Source organism: Pristiophorus japonicus, chromosome 1 (assembly GCF_044704955.1).
Source record: "Pristiophorus japonicus isolate sPriJap1 chromosome 1, sPriJap1.hap1, whole genome shotgun sequence".
In the NCBI taxonomy this organism is placed as follows: Eukaryota; Metazoa; Chordata; class Chondrichthyes; family Pristiophoridae; genus Pristiophorus; species Pristiophorus japonicus.
In genome coordinates, this window is record NC_091977.1 from 336,255,765 (window position 1) to 336,275,237 (window position 19,473).

General features: G+C 45.1%; 1 protein-coding gene across 1 annotated transcript in view; it reads left to right on the forward strand.

The window, feature by feature from the left end:
- The window catches only part of LOC139264731 (dual specificity calcium/calmodulin-dependent 3',5'-cyclic nucleotide phosphodiesterase 1A-like), a 1,390,883-nt gene that overhangs the window by 915,176 nt on the left and 456,234 nt on the right, over window positions 1–19,473 (forward strand). The window contains exon 4 of the mRNA XM_070881778.1: window positions 16,050–16,163. Coding sequence (XP_070737879.1) covers window positions 16,050–16,163 — 114 coding nt within the window. The remainder of the gene's footprint in view (window positions 1–16,049; window positions 16,164–19,473) is intronic.

Here is a 19,473-nt window from a genome sequence, read left to right on the forward strand (position 1 = left end):
TTGACAAATCTGCTGGAGTTCTTTGAGGATGTAACAAGCAGAGTGGATAAAGGAGAACCAGTTGATGCCATATATTTGGTTTTCCAGAAAGCATTCGATAAGGCGCCACACAAAAGGTTACTGCACAAGTTAAGAGTTCACAGAGTTGGGGGTAAAATATTAGTGTGGATAGAGGATTGGCTAAATAACAGAAAACAGAGAGTCGGGATAAATGGGTCATTTTCAGGTTGGCAAACTGTAACTAGTGGGGTGCCACAGGGATCAGTGCTGGGGCCTCAACTATTTACAATTTATATAAATGACTTGGATGAAGAGACCGAGCTAAATTTGCTGATGATACAAAGAGAGAAAGATGTGAGTGATTACAAATGTTGTAGTACAGAGGAAACGCAAAAAGTTAGCATGCGGATACAGCAAGTAATCAGGAAGGCAAATGGAATACTGGCCTTTATTTCAAGGGGGATGGAGTATAAAGTAGGGAAGTCCTGCTCCAACTGTACAGAGCATTGGTAAGACCACACCTGGAGTACTCCGTACAGATTTGGTCTCCTTATTTAAGGACGGATATACTTGCATTGGAGGCAGTTCAGAGAAGGTTCGCGAGGTTGATTCCTGAGATGAAGGCGTTTTCATATGAAGAAGATTTGAACAGATTGGGCCTATACTACTTGGAGTTTAGAAGAATGAGAGGTAATCTTATAGAATCATATAAGATTCTGATGGGGCTTGACAAGGTAGATGCAGAGAGGATGTTTCCCCTCATGGGGGAATCTAGAACTTAGGGGTGCATAGTTTCAGAATAAGGGGTTGCCCATTTAAAACAGAAAGGAGGAATTTATTTTCTGAGGGTCGTGAATCTTTGGAATTCTCTGCCCCAGAGAGCTGTGGAGGCTGAGTCATTGAATATATTTACGGTGGAGATAGACAAAGTTTTGAATGATAAGAGAGTCCAGGGTTATGGGCAGGGAAGTGGAGTTGAGACCAGGATCAGATCAACCATGATCTTATTGAATGGTGGAACAGGCTCGAGAGGCCAACTGGCCTACTCCTGCTCCTCTTTCTTATGTTCTTATGTAATAGATAAAGGGGAACCAGTGGATGTGGTATATTTGGCTTTTCAGAAGACATTCAATAAGGTGCCACACAACAGATTATTAAACAAAATTAGGGCTCATGGGATCTGGTTAACGGACAGAAAACAGAGAGTAGGAATAAACGGGTCATTTTCAGGTTGGCAGGCTGTAACTCGTGGCTTACCGCAAGGATTGGTGTTTTGGCTTTAGCTATTCACAATATATATATATATATATATATATATAGAAACATAGAAAATAGGTGCAGGAGTAGGCCATTCGGCCCTTCGGGCCTACACCGCCATTCAATGAGTTCATGGATGAACATGCAACCTCAGTACCCCATTCCTGCTTTCTCGCCATACCCCTTGATCCCCCTAGTAGTAAGGACTATATCGAACTCCTTTTTGAATATATTTAGTGAATTGGCCTCAACAACTTTCTGTGGCAGAGAATTCCACAGGTTCACCACTCTCTGGGTGAAGAAGTTTCTCCTCATCTCAGTCCTAAATGGCTTACCCCTTATCCTTAGACTGTGATCCCTGGTTCTGGACTTCCCCAACATTGGGAACATTCTTCCTGCATCTAACCTGTCTAAACCCGTCAGAATTTTAAACGTTTCTATGAGATCCCCTCTCATTCTTCTGAACTCCAGTGAATACAAGCCAAGTTGATCCAGTCTTTCTTGATATGTTAGTCTCGCCATCCCGGGAATCAGTCTGGTGAACCTTCGCTGCACTCCCTCAATAGCAAGAATGTCCTTCCTCAAGTTAGGAGACCAAAACTGTACACAATACTCCAGGTGTGGCCTCACCAAGGCCCTGTACAACTGTAGCAATACCTCCCTGCCCCTGTACCCAAATCCCCTCGCTATGAAGGCCAACATGCCATTTGCTTTCTTAACCGCCTGCTGTACCTGCATGCCAACCTTCAATAACTGATGTACCATGACACCCAGGTCTCATTGCACTTCCCCTTTTCCAAATCTGTCACCATTCAGATAATAGTCTGTCTCTCTGTTTTTACCACCAAAGTGGATAACTTCACATTTATCCACATTATACTTCATCTGCCATGCATTTGTCCACTCACCTAACCTATCCAAGTCACTTTGCAGCCTCATAGCATCCTCCTCGCAGCTCACACTGCCACCCAACTTAGTGTCATCTGCAAATTTGGAGATACTACATTTAATCCCCTCGTCCAAATCATTAATGTACAATGTAAACAGCTGGGGCCCCAGCACAGATCCTTGCGGTATCCCACTAGTCACTGCCTTCCAGTCTGAAAAGTACCCATTTACTCCTACTCTTTGCTTCCTGTCTGACAACCAGTTCTCAATCCATGTCAGCACACTACCCCGAATCCCTTGTGCTTTAATCTCTTGTGTGGGACCTTGTCGAAAGCCTTCTGAAAGTCCAAATATACCACATCAACTGGTTTTCCCTTGTTCACTCTACTGGAAACATCCTCAAAAAATTCCAGAAGATTTGTCAAGCATGATTTCCCTTTCACAAATCCATGCTGACTTGGACCTATCATGTCACCTCTTTCCAAATGCACTGCTATGACATCCTTAATAATTGATTCCATCATTTTACCCACTACTGATGTCAGGCTGACCGGTCTATAATTCCCTGTTTTCTCTCTCCCTCCTTTTTAAAAAAGTGGGGTTACATTGGCTACCCTCCACTCCATAGGAACTGATCCAGAGTCTATGGAATGTTGGAAAATGACTGTCAATGCATCCGCTATTTCCAAGGCCACCTCCTTAAGTACTCTGGGATGCAGTCCATCAGGCCCTGGGTATTTATTGGTCTTCAATCCATCAATTTCCCCAACACAATTTCTCGATAATAAGGATTTCCCTCAGTTCCTCCTTCTCACTAGACCCTCTGACCCCTTTTATATCCGGAAGGTTGTTTGTGTCCTCCTTAGTGAATACCGAACCAAAGTACTTGTTCAATTGATCTGCCATTTTTTTGTTCCCAGTTATGACTTCCCCTGATTCTGACTGCAGGGGACCTACGTTTGTCTTTACTAACCTTTTTCTCTTTACATATCCATAGAAACTTTTGCAGTCCGTCTTAATGTTCCCTGCAAGCTTCCTCTCGTACTCTATTTTCCCTGCCCTAATCAAACCCTTTGTCCTCCTCTGCTGAGTTCTAAATTTCTCCCAGTCCTCAGGTTCACTGCTATTTCTAGCCAATTTGTATGCCACTTCCTTGGCTTTAATACTATCCCTGATTTCCCTTGATAGCCACGGTTGAGCCATCTTCCCTTTTTTATTTTTACACCAGACAGGGATGTACAATTGTTGTAGTTCATCCATGCGGTCTCTAAATGTCTGCCATTGCCCATCCACTGTCAACCCCTTAAGTATCATTCGCCAATCTATCCTAGCCAATTCACGCCTCATACCTTCAAAGTTACCCTTCTTTAAGTTCTGGACCATGGTCTCTGAATTAACTGTTTCATTCTCCATCCTAATGTAGAATTCCACCATATTATGGTCACTCTGCCTCAAGGGGCCTCGCACAACGAGATTACTAATTAATCCTCTCTCATTACACAGCACCCAGTCTAAGATGACCTCCCCCCTAGTTGGTTCCTCGACATATTGGTCTAGAAAACCATCCCTTATGCACTCAAGGAAATCCTCTTCCACCGTATTGCTTCCAGTTTGGTTAGCCCAATCTATATGCATATTAAAGTCACCCATGATAACTGCTGCACCTTTATTGCATGCACCCCTAATTTCCTGTTTGATGCCCTCCCCAACATCACTACTACTGTTTGGAGGTCTGTACACAACTCCCACTAATGATTTTTGCCCTTTGTTGTTCTGCAACTCTACCCATATAGATTCCACATCATCCAAGCTAATGTCCTTCCTAACTATTGCATTAATCTCCTCTTTAACCAGCAATGCTACCCCACCTCCTTTACCTTTTATTCTATCCTTCCTGAATGTTGAATACCCATGGATGTTGAGTTCCCAGCCCTGATCATCCTGGAGCCACGTCTCCGTAATCCCAATCACATCATATCTGGTAACATCTATTTGCACAGTTAATTCATCCACCTTATTACGGATACTCCTTGCATTAAGACACAAAGCCTTCAGGCTTGTTTTTTTAACACCCTTTGTCCTTTTAGAATTATGATATAGTGTGGCCCTTTTTGTTTCTTGCCTTTGTTTACTCGGCCTTCCACTATTGCTTTTTACCTTTCTACCATCTGTTTCTGACTCCATATTACTTCGCCCTATCTCGCTGCATAAGTTCCCATCCCCCTGCCATATTAGCTTAAACACTCCCGAACTGCATTAGCAAATGTTACCTCTAGGACATCAGTTCCAGTCCTGCCCAAGTGCAGACCGTCCCTTTTATATAGGTCCCACTTCCCCCAGAACTGGTTCCAATGTCCCAGAAATTTGAATCCCTCCCTCTTGCACCACTGCTCAAGCCACGTATTTATTCTAACTATCCTGCTCCCTCTACTCTGATTAGCATGTGGCACTGGTAGCAATCCAGAGATTACTACCTTTGAGATCCTACTTTTTAATTTAACTCCTAGCTCCCTAAATTCAGCTTGTAGGACCTCTTCCCACTTCTTACCTATATCGTTGATACCTACATGTACCATGACAACTGGCTGTCCACCCTCCCTCTCCAGAATGCTCTGCAGCCGCTCCGAGACATCCTTGACCCTTGCACCAGGGAGGCAACATACCATCCTGGAGTCTCGGTTGCGCCCGCAGAAACTCCTATCTGTTCCCCTTACAATAGAGTCCCCTATCACTATAGCTCTCCTACTCTTTTTCCCACCCTTCTGTGCAGCAGAGCCAGCCACGGTGCCATGAACTTGGCTGCTGCTGCCTTCCGCTGATGAGTCATCCTCCTCAACAGTACCCAAAGCGGTGTATCTGTTTTGCAGGGGGATGACCGCAGGGGACCCCTGCACTACCTTCCTTGCACTGCTCTTCCTGCTGGTCTTCCATTCCCTAGCTGGCTGTGGAACCTTCACCTGCGGTAAGACCAACTTGCTACACGTGCTACTCACGTCATTCTCAGAATCGTGGATGCTCCAGAGTAAATCCACCCACAGCTCCAACTCCGCAACACGGTGTGTCAGGAGCTGGAGGCGGATACACTTCCCGCACACGTAGTCGTCAGGGACACCAGAAGTGTCCCTGAGTTCCCACATGGTACAAGAGGTGCATATCACGTGACCGAGCTCTCCTGTCGTAACTTAACCCTTAGATTAACTTAAATTGGCAACAACAATGCTAAAGTTTAATCACTGTTATAGAAGAGAAAAAGAAAAACTACTCACCAATCAACAGCCAATCACTTACACCTTGGCTGTGACGTCACCTTTCTGTTTCTTTCTACTTCTTTTTTGCCCTCTCCCTGTAGCTGCACCGGCTGGCCTTTTGTAGGCCTCTCGCCGACCCCGGACTCACGTCTCTCCACACACCTCCCGACATCTCTCACGGCCTTTTGTAGGCCTCTCGCCGACCCCAGACTCACGTCTCTCCACACACCTCCCGACGCCTCTCGCGGCCTTTTGTAGGCCTCTCGCCGACCCCAGACTCACGTCTCTCCACACACCTCCCGACGCCTCTCGCGGCCTTTTGTAGGCCTCTCGCCGACCCCAGACTCACGTCTCTCCACACACCTCCCGACACCTCTCGCGGCCTTTTGTAGGCCTCTCGCCGACCCCGGACTCACGTCTCTCCACACACCTCCCGACGCCTCTCGCGGCCTTTTGTAGGCCTCTCGCCGACCCCGGACTCACGTCTCTCCACACACCTCCCGACGCCTCTCGCGGCCTTTTGTAGGCCTCTCGCCGACCCCGGACTCACGTCTCTCCACACACCTCCCGACGCCTCTCGCGGCCTTTTGTAGGCCTCTCGCCGACCCCAGACTCACGTCTCTCCACACACCTCCCGACACCTCTCGCGGCCTTTTGTAGGCCTCTCGCCGACCCCGGACTCACGTCTCTCCACACACCTCCCGACGCCTCTCGCGGCCTTTTGTAGGCCTCTCGCCGACCCCGGACTCACATCTCTCCACGCACCTCCCGACGCCTCTCGCGGCCTTTTGGATGAGGGGACCAAATGTAATATATCCAAATTTGCTGATGATACAATGCTTGTTGGGAATGTAAGTTGTGAGGAGGATGCAAAGAGGCTACAAGGGGATACAGATATAGGGAGGCTAAGTGGTTGGGCAAGAAAATGGCAAATGGAATATAAAGTTGAGAAATGTGAAGTTATCCACTTTGGTAATAAAAATAGAAAAGCAGAGTATTTTTTAAATGGAGAGAGATTGGGAAATGTTAGTATTCAGATGGACCTGTGTGTCTTTGTACACGAATCACTGAAAGTTAACATGCAGGTATAGCAAGCAATAAAAAAGGTAAATGGTATGTTGGTCTTTATTTGAGTATAAGAGCAAAGACGCCTTACTGTATTTATATCGGGCCCTGGTGAGATTGCATCTGGAGTATTCTGTACAGTTTTGGGGTGCAAAATTGCTCCTCTTTGTAGCCCTATTAGTGCCTCCGGGAGGTGCTAAGAGGATGCAATGGTGTTGTTGTCTGGGCGAGGGGTATGATTGCGTCTCCAGGGAAATTGTCCTGGAAGTTTGGGGAAGCAATGTGCGCTCCGACCCTCACTGCCCCGCGCCGACCCCTTTGCACGCTGCAGGGGAAATTGCCCCGCATGCTGCAATGCTGGTATCGGTGGATGTTACCACCAGCTTCACGGGGCATGGACATCTGCTGCTGGTGCGCCCCTTAAAGGGGAAGTATTTTGCGCCATAGGCTGCCATATTCTTTTCGGCCGACTCTGGCGTTGGCCCAACAATGGCGGCCCTTGCGACGACTGGCCCACTGTCATGCAGCCCAGCACTCCGTTATGGGTGCCGGGTTGGTGGCCCCTTAGTGGTCCAGTGGCGACCACAGAGAGTGCAGCGGCCCTGCCCTTTAATTGCGCTCCGGACCACAGCATTGAGCTCCTGAGCGTGCGTGCGCTGTGCTCCTGCCCTGGGAGCATCCCTCCAAGGATGCAGAGCACCGGAGACAATGCTCCACCTCTTTTGAGGGGTGCACGGGCCCAATTCAGGGGCGGAACTTCCGGGCTGGGCAATAAAAGTCCCGGCCCGGAAGTTTACCGCCCCCAATCAGGGCAACGAGAAATTTCGGCCCTTTGATCTCCTTACCTAAGGAAGGATATACTTGCCATAGAGGGATTGCAACAAAGTTTCACCAGACTGATTCCTGATATGGGGGCATTGTCCTTGGAGGAAAGATTGAGTAGACTAGGTCTTTATTCTCTAGAGTTTAGAAGAATGAAAGGTGATCTCATTGAAACATCCAAAATTCTTGCAGGGCTTGACAGGATAGATGCAGGGAAGATGTTTCCCCTGGCTGGGGAGTCTAGAACCAGGAGACCCAGTCTCGGAATAAGGAATTGGCCATTTCGGACTGAGATTAGGAGCCATTTTTTCACTCAGACAGTTGTGAATCTTTGAAATTCTCTACCCCAGATGGCTGTGGAAGCTCAGTCATCGAATATATTCAGGACAGATCGATAGATTTTTGGATATTAAGGGAATCAAGGGATATGGGGATAGTGCAGGCCAGTGGATTTGAGGCAGAAAATCAGCCATGATCTCATTGAATGGCAGAGCAGGCTTGAGGGACAAATGGCCTACTCCTGCCCCTATCTCTTTTGTTGTTATATTCTCCTCCTGTTGAGATAGAGGATCAGCCATGATCATATTGAATGGCGGTGCAGACGCGAAGGGCCGAACAGCCTACTATTTTCTATGTTTCTATGTTTCTCTGCTCTAAGGAGAACAATCCTAGTTTTTCCAATCTATCCACATAAGTGTAATCCATTATCTCTGGAACGATTCTAGTAAATCTCTTCTGTACCCATTACAAAGCCTTCACATCCTTCCTAAAATGTGGTGCCCAGATTGGACACAATATTCCAGCTAGGGCAAACTAGAGTTTTATATAGGTGTAGCATAACTTCCTGGCTTTTGTATACCTTTATTCATAAAGCCAGGATCCCATATGCTTTATTAACTGCTTTGTTAACCTGTCCTGCCACCTTCAAAGATTTGTGCACAAACACCCCGAGTTCTCCCTGTTCTTGCACCCCCTTTAAAATTGTACCATTTAGTATGTATGGTGTCGCCTCATTCTTCCTACCACATTACTCTGTGGTGAATTTCATCTGCCAAGTGTCTGTCCATTCCGCCAGCCTGTCTATGTCTTCATAAAGTCTATTGCTATCTTTCTTACTGTTTACTACACTTCCAAGTTTTATTTCATCTGCAAATTTCAAAATTGTGCCCTGTCCCCTGCAAGTCATTATTGTATATCAAAAGCAGTAGTGATCTTAGTACTGAACCCTGGAGAAACTCCACTGTGCACCTCCCTCCAGTCCAAAAAGAGCCATTCGCCACAACTCTCTGTTTACTATCCTTTAGCCAAATTTGTATCCATGCTGCTATTACCCCTTTTATCCCATGGGCTTCAATTTTGCTAACAAGCTTAATACTTTATCAAATGCCTTTTGTAAGCTCATATACACAACATCAACTGCCCTGTCCTCATCCACCCTCTGTGTTAACTCATCAAAAACTCCAATCAAATTAGTCAAACACAATTTGCCCTTAACAAATCCGCGCTGGCTCTCCTTTATTAGTCCATGCTTGTCCAAGTGGCTGTTAATTTTCTCCTGGATTATTGTTTCTAAAAGCTTCTCCACCACTGACGGTAAATTGACTGGTCTGTAATTGCTAGGTTTATCCTTCTCCCCTTTGTTGAACAAGGATGTAACATTTGCAATGCTCCAGTCCTTTGGCACCACCCCAGTATCTAAGGAGAATTGGAAAATTGTGGCCAGCACCTCTGCAATTTCTACCCTTAATTCAGTAACCTAGGATGCATCCCATCTGGACCGGGTAACTTATCCACTTTAATTCCCTCCAGCCTGTCTAGTATATCCTCTTTATCTATTTTTATCTCATCCAGTATCCCAACAACCTCCTTGTTTACCATAGATTTGACAAAGTCCGCTTCCTTGATAAACATCGATGCCAAGTATTAATTTAGTACCTCAGCAATGACTTCTGCCTCCACCAATAATTCTCTATTTTGGTCCCTAATCAGCCCCACTGCTCTTCTGACAAATCTTTCACTGTTAATATGCCTATAGAAGACCTATGGATTTTATATTAGCCGCCAATCAATTCTCGCACTGTCTCTCTACCACTCTTTTTTCCTTTTTCACTTCTCCTTTGTACTTTTTGTATTCAGCCTGATTTTCCCTTGTATTATCAAGCTGAGATCTGTCAGACACCCCTTTCTCTTCTTCATCCTATGTTCCAACACCTTCATTATCTAGGGAGCTTGGTTGCCCTCCCTTCCCCCTTGTAGGAATGTACATAGACTGTACCCGACCCATCTCCTCTTTAAAGGCCATTCACTACTCCATTACATTTCTACCTGTCAATCTTTGACTCCAATACCCTGGCTAGATCCTTCCTCAATTTGGGTGAAATTAGTCCTCCTCCAATTCGGTGTTTTTATTCTATCTTCAACCCACGCTCCATTGCCTGTGCTGCTCCCTGCTGACAGTGCGGGATTGCAGAAGCAACCCTTGCGAAAGCTATTCCACAATGCAGCAGAAAAATTGGATGCCAAGAAATTTCAGTAGAATACAGGAATTATACCACATGACATGACATCATGGAGCAGCTTCATCATTTTCTGGGTTATAAACAATGCAAAGCTTTTTATGTTGAAAACACGTACTTTAAATAAAATATGTCCTGGCTACCCATGTGATAGGATAAATAACTCTACCGATGATGTTGACTAAAAGGTTCATATGTGGAGATAATTTATCAAATTATCCTGCTGGTCAAGCAGCATGCTTTATGAATAAGTACTCTTCAAGACAGAAACATGAACCGATATAAAATTACCTCTACTTTTAAAATTTTGGATGTAAGTCACATGAGTGGAAGAGCAAAAGTGGTCGGGGATTCGATAGTTAGGGGAACAGACAGGCATTTCTGCGGCCGTACACGTGACTCCAGGATGGTATCCTCATCATCATCATAGGTAGTCCCTCGGAATCGAGGAAGACTTGCTTCCACTCCTGAAGTGAATTCTTTGGTGGCTGAACAGTCCAATATGAGAGCCACTGACTCCGTCACAGGAGGGAAGGGGTGGGTGGGACTGGTTTGCCGCACGCTCTTTCCGCTGCCTGTGCTTGATTTCTGCATGCTCTCAGTGTTGAGACTTGAGGTGCTCAGCACCCTCTCGGAAGCACTTCCTCCACTTAGGGTGGTCTTGGGCCAGGGACTCCCAGGTGTCAGTGGGGATGTCGCACTTATCAGGGAGGCTTTGAGGGTTTCCGCTGCCCACCTTTCGCTCGTTTGCCGTGAAGGAGTTCTGAGTAGAGCGCTTGCTTTGGGAGTCTCGTGTCTGGCATGCAAATTATGTGGCCTGCCCAGTGGAGCTGATTGAGTGTGGTCAGTGCTTCAGTGCTGGGGATGTTAGCCTGGACGAGAACGCTGATGTTGTTGCGCCTGTCCTCCCAGGGGATTTGTAGGATCTTGCAGAGACATCATTGGTGATATTTCTCCAGCGACTTGAGGTGCCTGCTGTACATGGTCCATGTCGCTGAGCCATATAGGAGGGCGGGTATTACTACAGCCCTGCAGACCATGAGCTTGGTGGCAGTTTTGAGGGCCTGGTATATTGCTTCCCTAGTGTCAGGGTCAAGGATGTCACCGACATTCTGAGGTGGGAAGGTGAACAACCAGAGGTTGTGGTCCATATCGGGACCAATGACTTAGGTAGAAAGAGGGATGAGCTCCTGCAGGCAGATTTTAGGGAGCCAGGAGAGAGATTAACAAGCAGGACCTCAAAGGTAGTAATCTCCGGATTACTCCCGGTGCCACATGCTGGTGAGTACAGAAATAGGAGGATGGAGCAGATGAATGTGTGGCTGGAGAGATGGTGCAGGAGGGAGGACTTTAGATTCCTGAGGCATTGGGACTATTTCTGGGGGAGGTGGAACCTGTACAAGCCCGACGGGTTGCACCTCAATAGAGCTGGGACCAATATCCTCATGTGGGGGTTTGCTAGTGCTGTTAGGGAGGGTTTAAACTAGCTTGGCAGGGGGATGGGAACCTGAGAGTAGATTCAGAAGGGAGAGAAGCAAAACTGGAAATGGAAGGCAGAACATTAGTAAGTGAATTTGGAAGGCAGAGGAAACAAAGGCTAGAAAATAGACAACGCGAGAGTTTTGCAGTGCTAAATGGTATCTACTTCAATTCAATGAGTCTAGGGAATAAGGCAGATGAGCTGAGGGCACAGATAAACACGTAGGGGTATGATATTATAGTTGTTACTGAGACATGGCTGAAAGAAGGGTAGGAATGGCATCTCAACATTCCTGGTAAAAGTATTTTCAGACAAGATAGAGGGAGATAAAAAAAGGAGGGAGGGATCACAGTATTGATTAAATAAACAATTATAGCTTTGCTGATCGGTTAGATGGATCATCAAAAGAAGCCATATGGGTTGAACTGAAGAACAAAAAAAGGGCAATCACAATGCTGGGAGTGTATTATAGACCCCCAAATGGTCAGAGGGAGATAGAAGAGCAAATATGTAGGCTAATTTCTGAGAAGTACAAAAACAACAGGGCAGTAATAGTAAGGGATTTCGACTACCGTAATATTAACAAGGTTAGAATTAATGTGATCGGTATGAATGGAGCAGAATTCTTAAAATGCATTCATGAGAACTTTGTTAGCCAGTTCACAGCAACAAGAGAGGGGGCAGTTCTGCACTTAGTTTTAGGGAATGAATCTGGGCAGGTGGAAGGGTTATCAGCGGGAGAGCCTTTTGGTACCAGTGATCATAATTCGGTTAGATTTAGGGTAGGAATGAAAAAAGACAAAGATAAATCAGGAATAAAAGTACACAATTGTGGAAAAGCCAATTTTACTATGCTGAGATGTGATTTATCCAAAGTGGACTGGAAACAGCCACTTGAAGGTAAATCAGTGTCAGAGCAGTGGGAGACATTCAAGGAGGAGATCCTGAGGGTTCAGAGCAAGTATGTTCTCCTAAAGAAAAAGGGTGGTACTAACAAATCAAGAGCCCTCTGGATGTCAAGGGGCATACAGGGTAGAATAAAGAAAAAAAGGGAAGATTATGACAGATACCAAGAGCTCAATACTGCAGAAACCCTAGAGAAGCATAGAAAGTTCAGGGGTGAAATTAAAAATAAAAATTAGGAAAGTAAATCAAGGAAAACCCAAAGATGTTTTATAAATACATTAATAGCAAGTGGATAACTAAAGAAAGAATAAGGCCTATTAGAGACCATAAAGATAAGCTGTGTATGGAGGTGGAAGACTTGGGTATGGTTCTTAATGAAAACTTTGCATGTGTTTTCAAAAGAGAGGGATGCTGCAGACATTGGTATCAGGGAGGAGGAGTGTGAAATATTAAATGAAATAAACATAGTGAGAGAGGAAGTATTAAGGGGCATCTTTGAAACTGGATAAATCCCAAGCCTGGATGAAATGTATCCCAGGCTGTTTGGAGAAGCAAGAAAGGAAATCGCAGAGGCTCTGACCATCATTTCCCAATCCTCTCTGGTTACAGATGTGGTGTCAGAGGACTCCTCCTCCCTGATAGCAATGTCTGCAGCATCCCTCTCTTTTGAAAACACATGCAAAGTTTTCATTAAGAACCATACCCACGTCTTCCACCTCCATACACAGCTAACATTGTAACATTGTTTAAAAAGGGAGAAAGGGATAGACCAATTAATTACAGGCCAGTCAGCCTGATCTCGTTGGTGGGGAAATTATTGGAAAAAATTCTGGGGGACAGGATAAATCTTCATTTAGAAACACACAGATTAATCAAGGTCAGTCAACATGGATTTGTTAAGAGAAAGTCTTTTCTGATTAACTTGATTGAATTTTTTGAGGAGGTAACAAGGAGGATCGATGAGGGTAGTGCATTTGGTGTAGTGTATATGGATTTTAGCAAGGCTTTTGATAAGATCCCACATGGCAGACTGGTCACGAAAGTTAAAGCTCATGGAGTCCAAGGCAAAGTGGCAATTTGGATCCAAAATTGCCTCAGGGGCAGGAAGCAAATGATAACATAGAAACATAGAAAATAGGAGCAGTTGTAGGCCATTCGGCCCTTCGAATCTGCACTGTCATTCAATACGATCATGGCTGATCCTCTATCTCAACACCATATTCCTGCTTTTTCCCCATACCCCATGATGCCTTTTGTTTCTAGAAATCTATCTATTTCCCTCTTAAATATATTCAGTGACTTGGCCTCCACAGCCTTCTGTGGTAGAGAATTCCACAGGTTCACCACCATCTGAGTGAAAAAATTTCTCCTCATCTCGGTCCTAAATTTCCTACCCTGTGTCCTGAGACTGTGACCCCTTGTTCTAGACTTCCCAGCCAGAGGAAACATCCTCCCCGCATCCAGCCACATCAGAATTTTATATGTTTCAATGAGATCCCCTCTCATTCTTCTAAACTCTAGTGAATACAGGCCTTGTCGACCCAATCTCTCCTCATACGACAGTCCTGTCATCCCAGGAATCAGTCTGGTGAACCTTCGTTACACTCCCTCCATGGCAAGTATATCCTTTCTTAGGTAAGGAGACCAAAACTGCACACAATACTCCAGATGTGGTCTCACCAAGGCCCTCTATAACTGTAGTAAGACATCCTTGCTCCTGTACTCAAATCCTCTTGCAATGAAGGCCAACATACCATTTGCCTTCTTAACTGCTTGCTGCATCTGCATGTTTGCTTTCAATGACTGGTGTACAAGGACACTCAGGTCCCTCTGTACATCGACACTTCCCAACTCATCACCATTTAAATAATACTTTGTCCTTATGTTTTTCCTACCAAAGTGGATAACTTCACATTTATCCCCGTTATACTGCACCTACCATGTGTTTGCCCACTCACTCAACCTATCTAAATCGCCTTGCAGCATCTTTGCATCCTCCTCACAACTCACAATCCCACCTAGTTTTGTGTCGTCAGCAAACTTGGAAATATTACATTTGGTTCCCTCATCCAAATCATTTATACATATATTGTGAATAGCTGGGGCCCAAGCACTGATCCCTGTTGTACCCCACTAGTCACTGCCCGCCACCCCGAAAAAGACTCTTGTATTCCTACTCTCTGTTTCCTGTCAGTTAACCAATTTTCAATCCATGCCAGTACATTACCCCCAATCCTATGTGCTCTAATTTTGCACACTAACCTCTTATGTGGGACTTTATCAAAGGCCTTCTGAAAATCCAAATACACTACATCCACTGGTTCTCCCTTATCTATTCTATCAGTTACATCCTCAAAAAAACCCAGTAGGTTTGTCAAACATGATTTTCCTTTCATAAATCCATGTTGACTTTGTTTAATCCCATTGATACTATCTAAATGTGCCGTTAACACATCCTTTATAATAGACGCCAGCATTTTCCCTACTACTGTTGTAAGGCTAACCGGTCTGTAGTTCCCCGTTTTCTCTCTCCCTCCTTTTTTAAATAGTGGGGTTACATTTGCCACCCTCCAATCTGCAGGAACTGTTCCATCATCTATTGAATTTTGGAAGATGACAACCAATGCATCTACTATTTCCATGGCTACCTCTTTTAGTTCTCTGGGATGCAGATCATCAGGCCCTGGGGATATATCTGCCTATGATTGATTGGTAATGGTTGATGGGAATTTTTGTGACTGGAAGGCTGTTTCCAGTGGGGTTCCACAGGGCTCAATATTAGGTCCCTTGCTTTTTGTGGTACATATCAATGATTTGGACTTGAATGTAAGGGGTTTGATTATGAAGTTTTCAGATGATACAAAAATTGGCTGTGTGGTTAATAATGAAGAAGAAAGCTGCAGACTGCAGGAAGATATCAATGGACATGTCAGGTGGGCAGAACAGTGGCAAATGGAATTGTATCCAGAGAAGTGTGAGGTAATGCATTTGGAGAGGGCTAAAAAGGCAAGGGGAAACACAATAAATGGGAGGACACTGAGAAGTGTAGTGGAACAGAGAGACTTTGGAGTGCATGTCTACAGATCCCTAAAGATAGCAGGACAGGTAGATAAGGTGGTTAATAAAGCATATAGGATACCTGCCTTTATTAGCTGAGGCATAGAATATAAGAGCAGGGAGGTTATGCTTGAACTGTATAAAACACTAGTTAGGCCACAGCTAGAGTATTGCGTGCAGTTCTGGTCACCACATTGCAGGAAAGATGTGATTGCATTAGAGCGGGTACAGAGGAGATTTACGAGGATGTTCCCTGGACTGGAGAATTTTAGCTATGAGGAAAGATTGGATAGGCTGAGGTTGTTTTATTTAAAACAGAGGAGGCTGAGGGGAGACTTAAGTTAGGTGTTTAAAATTGTGAGGGGCCTAAATAGAGTAGATCGGATGGATCTACTTCCCTTAGCAGAGGGCTCAATAACCAAGAGGCACAGATTTAAAGTAATTGGTCGGAGATTTAGAGGGGAATGGAAGATAAATATTTTCACCCAGAGGGTTGTGGGGGTCTGAAACTCACTGCCTGAAAGGTTGGTAGAGGCAGAAACCCTCATAACATTTAAAAAGTACTTGGGTGTGCACTTAAAGTGCCGTAACCTACAGGCTATGGAGCAAGAGCTGGAAAGTGGAATTAGGCTGGCTAGCTTTGTCGGCTGGCACGGAGAGGAACACAATGAGCGGAATGGCCTCCTTCTGTGCTGTAAATTACTATGGTTCTGTAAATGTATGATCTCTTCTTTGTAAATCCTATCTCCTAATGTGTCGCCTCAGTATTGTGGAATTTTAGCTAACATAACAGTTTTTGTTTGGATCTAGGTTGCGAGCTTTGGTGAAACAGCTGGAACGAGGTGAAGCTTCAATCGGTGAACTGAAGAAGAATTTGGAGTACGCAGCTTCAGTGCTTGAGACAGTCTACATTGATGAGACGCGGTATGTATAACAACCACTTTCACAGGGGCCTATATTTGTACTTGACTTCAGGCATGCTGTCAAGAGATCTAGTATCCCTTTCTATATTTTCATAATAACTTTATAGTAATTTTTGTTACATTGTTCTCTGGTTAACAAACAGATGTATGACATTAGCCACAGAGGTGCAATCTTCCTACATTCACCTATTGCAATCACTGTCTAAATAATATGTCAAAAGTCTTGTGTAAAGTATAATTTCCTGTAAATGCCACATGTGCTGCCTGCCACGCTTTATCTGTCATTCTTCAGATGCCACATTTTAGAGCAGGGTTTCTCAACCTTTTTGTTTCTGAGGCCCCCCTCCCACATCATAAAAATTCCACTGACTCCCGGTAACACAGCACAAATATTAAGCATATATATTATTATTATTGTTTTACCTACTTAATGTGAAACTTATTGCTGGTGCTAAGCAACAATTCTGTCAAGACGTGGAGGTATCTTTGGCAAGTAGTCGCCCCACCATCATCGGAGCAGCCTGACAAGGAGGGAGACCCTCCACAAGACTCAGCAGGTTGGCAGCACAATTGCTGCTTTTTCAACAAAAAGAAGGTTCAAACAGAAAGGAGAGCACTTTAAAGTTTAAAAGATTGTTAGTGCAAGCTTTTTCACAGTTGCAAACATTCCGTGTAAACTTACCTGACTTTGCCCTCTTTCGCAGTACAATAACAATTTTGAGACAAGGCTTTTGCCTGAGAAAAATAACCTGCATTTTATGGAAAATAACCTTTATGTAAGTATATTCTAACTCTCCTTCCCACTCAAATTTTCCTCCGATTCATTCCAATCCAAATTGACAACAACATGCCTGCGATATAGTTTAACGGGGAATAAGTTTTCTTTTAGCTTTAAATACCTCCTGCCAAAAAAAATCATCTGATAAACAAAGCCTTACTTTGGAGATTCTGGAAGTCAGTGGCATCATTCGAAGAAGAGCAGGGGAGTTATCCTCCAGTGTCCTGGCTAATATTTATCCCTTAATCAACATCACTAAAACAGATTTATCTGGTCATTATTTCGTTGCTGTTTGTGGGAGCATGCTGTGCACAAATTAGCTACTGCATTTCCCAATTTACAACAGTGACTACACTCCAAATGTATTTTATTGGCTGTAAAGTGCTTTGAGACGTCTGGTGGTCGTGAAAGGCGCTGTATAAATGCTAGTTTTTTTTTGATGGTGGACATTGAAGGGTACATTCTGTGCCCTTACTACCCTCAGTGCTTCTTCTAAGTGGTAATCAGCAGTAGGTTTCCTTCTGCCATGGGACTTCACGGGATCCGGAGTTAATGTGAGGACTGCCAGGTAATGTTTCCGTTAAGCTGTGCAGGGCCCTTGCCGGCTTCTCAGTGGAAAAACCCCGACTGCATAGAAAATAAAATTAAAAGGAACATTGCTCCCAGGGCCATTCGACCCGACTGTATACCACTGTGCCAGTGGGACAGGACGTACCCAGGGATGGTGATGGAGGAGTCTGGGAGATTGGCTGAAAGGTATGATTTTGTGAGTATGACTACGTCAGGCTAGACTCGTCTGTGAGACAGCTTTCAATTCCCCAGACGTTAGTGAGAAGAACTTTGCAGGGTCGACTGGGCTGGGTGTGCATTGTCAAGTCCAAATCCAGTGCCTAGGTCAATGCTGGCTGGGCCATCTGGTTTTATTATTATCATTCATAGCAATTTGATACAACTGAGTGGTTTTCTAGTTAAGAATGGGTCGGGAGTCACAGGAAGACTAGTCTGGGCAAGGACAGCAGAATTCCTTCCCTAAAGGATATTATTGAACGAAACGTGTTTCATATAATGATCCAGTAGTGTCATGGTCAGCATTGAAGCACTGACCACACTTGATCAGCTCCGCTGGGCAGGCCACATAGTTCGCATGCCAGACATGAGACTCCCAAAGCAAGTGCCCTACTTGGAACTCCTTCATGGCAAACGAGCCAAAGGTGGGCAGCGAAACGTTACACGGACGCCCTCAAAGCCTCTCTGATAAAGTGCAACGTCCCCACTGACACCTGGGAGTCCCTGGCCAAAGACCTAAGTGGAGGAAGTGCATCCGGGAGGGCGCTGAGCATCTCGAGTCTCATTGGCAAGAGAATGCAGAAATCAAGTGCAGGCAGCGGAAAGAGCGTGCGGCAAACCAGTCCCACCCACCCCTTCCCTCAAAAACTATCTGTTCCACCTGTGACAGAGTCTGTGGTTCTCATATTGGACTGTACAGCCACCTAAGAACTCATGTTAAGAGTGGAAGCAAGTCTTCCTCGATTCCAAGGGACTGCATATGATGATGATGATGGTCACGATTACTGAGAGTAAATTTTTATTTCAGATTTATTTAGTTAACTGAATTTAAATGCCCCAGTTGCCTTGGTGGGATTTGCAGTCATGTCTCCATTAGTTCAGGCCTTTGGATTTTCAGTCCAACACCATAACCACTATGCTACTGTACCCTCCTGCTGGACTAGGTCATGTTACTGGACTAGTAATTCATGCCATTAATGTGAAAACCATAGGATTTTCAAGTGTTTTACAGACTACCTTTGAATGGTGTATACATTCCATGTGCAGTGTTAATTAAAGTATATTAATATAACATGGTGCACTTCTGGAAAGAAGATTGTCATGAGCATGGTATTGGTATCACAGGGTTGTAGTGATACCCGCCCTCCTGTATGGCTCAGAGACATGGACCATGTACAGAAGACACCACAAGTCACTGGAGAAATACCACCAACGATGTCGCCGCAAGATCCTACAAATCCCCTGGGAGGACAGACGCACCAACATTAGCGTCCTCGACCAGGCCAACATCCCCAGCCCTGACCACACTTGATCAGTTCCGCTGGGCAGGCCACATAGTTCACATGCCAGACACAAGACTCCCAAAGCAAGTGCTCCACTCGGAACTCCTTCACGGCAAACGAGCCAAAAGTGGGCAGAGGAAATGTTACAAGGACACCCTCAAAGCCTCCCTGATAAAGTGCAACATCCCCACTGACACCTGGGAGTCCCTGGCCAAAGACTGCCCTAAGTGGAGGAAGTGCATCCAGGAGGGCGCTGAGCACCTCGAGTCTCATCGCCGAGATCATGCAGAAATCAAGTGCAGGCAGCGGAAAGAGCGTGCGGCAAACCAGTCCCACCCACCCCTTCCCTCAACGACTATCTGTCCCACCTGTGACAGGGACTGTGGTTCTCATATTGGACTGTTCAGCCACCTAAGGACTCATTTTAAGAGTAGGAGCATGTCTTCCTTGATTCGAGGGATTGC